Source organism: Cyprinodon variegatus, unplaced genomic scaffold (assembly GCF_000732505.1).
Source record: "Cyprinodon variegatus isolate N-32 unplaced genomic scaffold, C_variegatus-1.0 Scaffold2592, whole genome shotgun sequence".
Taxonomy (NCBI): Eukaryota; Metazoa; Chordata; class Actinopteri; order Cyprinodontiformes; family Cyprinodontidae; genus Cyprinodon; species Cyprinodon variegatus.
The window spans coordinates 1-5,834 of record NW_015153045.1 but is presented as its reverse complement, the minus strand read 5'-3'; the positions used below and the strand labels follow the sequence as shown (position 1 = coordinate 5,834).

General features: G+C 37.3%; 1 protein-coding gene across 1 annotated transcript; it reads right to left on the bottom strand.

Moving 5' to 3' along the window:
- Positions 1-4,151: 4,151 nt before the first annotated feature.
- Positions 4,152-5,182, bottom strand: LOC107080971 (heat shock 70 kDa protein 12A-like; the record flags this gene model as incomplete). The annotated part of the gene is made up of 1 exon (XM_015369183.1): positions 4,152-5,182. A coding segment is annotated over one exon (1,031 nt), but the record flags the coding sequence as incomplete, so codon positions are not given.
- Positions 5,183-5,834: the final 652 nt, after the last annotated feature.

The following is a 5,834-nucleotide window of genomic DNA, read 5'->3' as shown; positions in this document are numbered from 1 at the left end:
GAATTTGGGTCACTTAAGGGTGCAGTGTGAACGTAGTGTAAATTGCATTCTTAAAAGTTGTTTGTAATACTAAAAACTCAAAGAAAGTTTTTTGATTATGGATGTGGTGTTTCAACTGAAAATATATAATTTGAAAACGGATATGTTCTCCTTGTTATATTTGAGACCTTACATATCTTATTTAATTAAAATGTATGTAATACACTACAATGTTCTTCAGCTAAATCACATCTGCAGAGTCAAAGATTTTCAAATAGGTCTGTTTTTCATTTTTTATCTATTTTTACCTGCTTTAATCACATTTCTTTCGGCTTAAAGCATGTATATTGCCTTCTGGGGATTATTTTATCCCAAAAATGTAATTTGAACAATTAATGTAGTTATAATGCATTTAAGACCTTTTTTTACTTTTTGAAATATGTCTTTTGGGAAGTCTGAGAAATTATTTACATCATAATATTGTTTTACCATCCTTTACTGGCACCCAACATAAAAAGTTTGATTATACTTTAACAACATGTTGATGATACTCACAAGTTCAGAGTGTCAAGTCTAGCATGACAAGTAAAACTATAATATCAGTTTTAGTAAGTGTCATAAGATAAGATTTGCAAGATACTGGTTAGTAATTAAGAGATGAACAGTGTCATCAGTTTCTGCTGGAATGATAAATGTTTAACATTCTGGCTTACAGGTACCTTTTCTCTGTAATCATAAGCAATTCTGTGCAAGTCACAGTTACATCTGATCATCTTTGCGATCTAAAAGGAAGCAATAGAATGGATGCAATTTATCATCTATTTTCCGACTTATTTTATTATTATCTTATTTAAATTATTTTTATTTGACTGCATCAATCAATCAGACTTTTTTTCTCAACAACACTTTCAAATGATGAAAAAAAGTGCCATAAATCTTTATCACAAAACTAAATCAAACTGTGGCAGGCAGTACTGCAAATGCGGTTCCCAATCAGATGCAGTCTAGTGCCATTTTACATGCTGCAGTACCCTGGTAATAAACCAATATTTGTATACTAAGCAAACCTATTCCAGAATGAACCCTATGTTAAAAAATAAGGATGTCTATAGTTGCACTTGGTACCAGGTTAATGATTGACTGTATATTTTGACCTTCAGCTGCATGTCTGCATGTACACTTGAGAGAAGAAAGAGTCGGACATGACCACCAGTCACAATCTCGTGCTGAGCTTGTTACACCAGAATAGGAAGAAGCCTCATCGGGGATGTATTCATCTCTCACCTCCGGGAGGGTTTCTCCCAGATTGGTGTAAAGCTGGGGAAATGAATGTCCCTCTTGGCTGTTGATGTAAGTTCTACAGTTCTTGTCATAGTTGCAACCCGGGTTAGGACACCGGCAGTGAGGAGTGAATCAAAGCTGCGGAAAGAGTCATATCAAGCCTGATTAGCTTGTGGTACTCTTGAGGCAGCATGGAGGTTTCATGAGGCACTGGTGGTCACAAAGGGAAAAACTCTGGCCTGGGAGGAGCTTGGGGAGACAATATAGAAGGACTATCGGTCAGCCTCAGAGCCATTCTGGCAAACTGTCCGGCACCTCCAGAGAGGGAAGCAGTGTTTTGCTAGAACAATTTTTAGTGGGAATGGGGAGCTGGTTTGACTGTGGAAAGAATGCTTTTTTGGATCTCCTTAAACCAGCGGACAGGCCTTCCTTAGCAGAAGAAGACAGGGTGCTTGTTTCAATTTGATGGACAGAGAGACAGAAGTGAAAAAAAAAAAATCAGCACAGATCGAAATCTGCTCACCTCGCAAAGTCTGAGAATCTATCTGCAGTCAGTGCAGTGACATGGACAAAAGTCAGATTGGATATTAAAAAGCCAGATCCAACCGGTGTGACCATTTCTTATTACCTACAGTATGCAAAGCAGCCAGGATGATAATTACCGCCTTAAAGTTTGAGGCCATGGTTCTCAACCAGAAAAAGGTGATTAGTCCCTTCAGGTTGTGAGAAGGTTACATATCTTGAAGTCCTACTCGTGAGTGACGGAAGAAATTAGGAGGAGATTGATAATACAGAAGCTGCACCATTCTATTGTGGTAAAAGGAGGGCTGGGTGAAAAGGCAATGCTCTTGATTTACAGTCTACATTCCTAACCTCATTAGTGGTCATTAAGTCTGGATCAAGGCGTAGACATCTTTTTCAGATGAATCACCAAAATCAGATTAAATCATGAAAAAAATCCAAATTGTTAGGCTTGAAACACTCCCTGTCAATGCCAGACCTACCAGCCATTTTGTAAATATTTGCAGAGACAGCAGTCAAGAACTCTTTAGTTCAGGATTTTGAAATCAGAGACCAGATTATGTTTAGACTTTGTTCATTCCTCTGTTAAGAGAAAAAGATCTTTTGGGACATATTTTTTCTTCTCAGAAGTATACCACTGCCAGCTGATATAAAAAACTACTTCGACGCCAGAGTGTTTGCCAGTTAGGGGTACTCTAGCCAAGCCTTGTTTATGCTGAGTCTAATCTGAGTTTTTTGTTTTGTTTTTGTTCTCTAGCCAAGCTGAGATCTCATTGAGTTTTACTGAGCGCTTGTTTCTCCCTGAGTCTCAACCTTGTTTGTTTTTGCCTTTCGGCTGGAAGCCTTCCTGCAAACTGGACCTTTCCGGACCACCTTCTCCCAAATGGAATCAACTGAGTCTTACATTGAGCAACGGATTCCAAACAGGAGGTTTGGATCCAGTCACCTTTGAGAACCCTCTCTGAGTAAGGAAATCATCTTCACCATGACCCGTTCAAGTACCACAAGGAAAACTGAGTTGCAACCAGCGGCTACATCATTCAACTCCGTCCGAGTTCTGGGTAAACCCTGTTCCGCCTTCCACCGAATCAAACAAATTCTGGAAGACCAACACACAGACTGGAGGCCAAGTGTCTCTTCTTCTCTGGAAACGTGAGTGGCAACAAATCCTCTCCTTCAAGATTAACAACTCCAATTTCCCACTGAGCTTGAATCTAACAGTCTGTCTTCCCCTCGTCTTCCAATTTCCGGCTCAGCAGAGTTCGGAGGAACTCTGCACTGAACTCAAAATTATCTTCAATAAAACCCGTTGAACTTTTACACTGTCTCTCTGTTTGGCTTCACTGCACATGGGTCCGAGCCTTAGGAAAATCATGAAACAGAAATACATACTACGGTAGTTAACTTTATAATGTTTTCAGATATCCTCACAGAACAGCTTACTCGTCTTTTTCATCTCACTGCATCTACAGTTCCTATATACAACAGAAAATTACTTTAAGTCAAGCTACTGGGAAAGTAAGATAAACGTACTAAACAAATAGTGGAAACAAATAAAAACAGATATTTCCTTTCACTTGTAAATCTAGGTTCTTGTTCTTTTGACACCTTTGTTTATAAATATGCAACAAATCATTCATATTACACAAACAGCCAAGATAGTGAGTGGCAAATATTATAGTACACAGTCAGTGCAGACTTACGACATATTTCTCTCGTCCATGACAGTGTCATCTATCATTATAACTGTTGTCACAAGTTTGCAATATACCTGCAATTCTGTTTATTTACAAAATATATAAGAATTTAACAATCTCAATTAGGGAAATACTAAAGGTAAGAAAAAATCACAACAATTTTTTCTACATACATGTTTAGAAATTCAGACGCCAGGAGCCATAATAAGAGAAAGGCAAAACATAACTGGCTGTGTGATTTCCTTTATGTCAAATATATGATCCATATGTTTTCAAAAACCTGACAGACTTAGAGATGCGCTAAAAACAAGTGGGCTTCAAGATTAAAGGTTTGGAATTCATCTCTGTCATAGATGCTCAAATATTTATTAAGCAGCTAGTATACGTTTTAGTCCCCATTAAAGTGAGTCTGTCAGATGAGCTTCTTTTTGGGCTAAAGGATATATTGTTTGAGTCTCTCTTTGAAACTAGATGTTGAAAAAATCTAAACTCAAAAAATTCAACTCCTATTGTATCATATTACTTTGAAGGCCTTTTAAGGTCTTTCGGGTTTTTCACTATTCTCTAATCTTTTACAGGAGATAAAAACACTTACTGTAATAAATCAGTCACTCTAACATTCTTTCCTCTTTTTATTTGTTAAATGCAGGAAAAAATACCTGAGAAGCATATTTATGATTTTGTCATAAAGTTTAACTCGACTGTTTGATTTGAGCCTGTCTCTTTGTCTGTGGCTGTAGCTGTAATCTCTGTAAAGCCAAACTTTATTTTTAGTTCTATCTCACGTTTCATTCCCAGTGTTGTATCGGGTGACTGAACATCAAATGAGCCAATTTTTTCCACCCCTTCTTCATCCACATATGTGACATGTTTTTTTTCTGTCTGATAAAAGGTGAAGTTTATAACTGTCTGCTGCGGTTCTGTTGGACACAGAATCTCAGTTCTAATTTCATCCCAACCAACATCGTCATCAGCTGTCACCAGTCTCATGAAGATATCATTACACCATTCTCCCTCTTCATTGGTGAACTTCTTATCTTCCCTGTGTTTTAACTTATCAAAACTCTGAGCAATACAAACCCCGTATGTGAAGGCACTTTTACGAGATTCCACTAGTGCAGGATTTCTTCCAAACTCTACAGCCCCTCTCATGACTACTTCCTGTGGCCTAAATGGACACAGAACATTATAGCAATCAATGAATTCCTCATAAATATGTCTCCGCAGAATCTGGCTTTCCGCGTAGCCCCCAACTAACAGAATAAATGTAATGTTGGGAACTTTGTTAACCATTTCTTTGATGCTCTTAGTAATACCCTCTAGACTCTCCGAGAAAAAAAAACGAATTTTCTTTTTATCGATGACAATAGATCCTTCATCCCAGGAGGCTCCTTTCACTCCATCAAAGAATCGTTCTATGTCTTTCTTTTTTTTAGCAATATCCCCAAGGTTATAAGGACAGCTAATCTCTGCATCTACATTTCTTTTTTTGAAAAGTGTAAAATCGTATATCATTTTCTGAACTTCACTGGGGTGTTCTCTTTCATATTCATCCCAGACTCCATCTGAAAATATTTCCCTGAGGAACTCTTTAAATTTTCGGTCCACAGTTTGGCCTCCCAGGTTGTTTCCAGAGGCTTTGTGTAGCTCCTTCAGGCCACCTCCTTCCAGCACTTCATGTACAGTCATGTCAATAGTTCCTCCTGAAACACAAATATTTCAAGGAAAATAAAATTACACAACTAAACATTAACTTTTTCAACAACTAAAACAGCAAAAAATATAACCATAATGTTTTTCAAATGTATTTCTAATAGATGCAGAAAACCATTAAAACTGTTTTATCTCACTGTCAAAATTGTTTCATAAACTGATACCTTTAGCTGAAGTGCATCTTCCTATTTTCTCTGTTTTGAAGGTAATAATTCTTTTTACTATCGCTTTTTGCTTTTAAACCTATTGTATCACATTAAGGATACATGGTTCAACAACAATGAATATTCTAGAGAATTTCCTTATATTGTATCATTGACTCTTCAGCAATCTTGCACACCAAGCATGCATGCAGCAAAAGTGTGAGAGGAAAAATTCCCTTACATAGACATAAAAAGGAACATAAAAGTACCGATGCATTAATACTTTGTATATTAGAAATGGCAATAGAAAAGTAGCTCAACATGCTGCTCTGTATTTGAAAGAAACAGCTAAGCAGAGGAGCTCTGGGCTGGTTTTTATATCTAAAGGCATGAAAAAGAGCACATACAATTAGACACAGTCAAGTGAGCAAATAACTATGTCTAGGAGAGAAACAGGACTAAATACTGAAAACTAGGCCCAGCTCTATGATCTTTAATC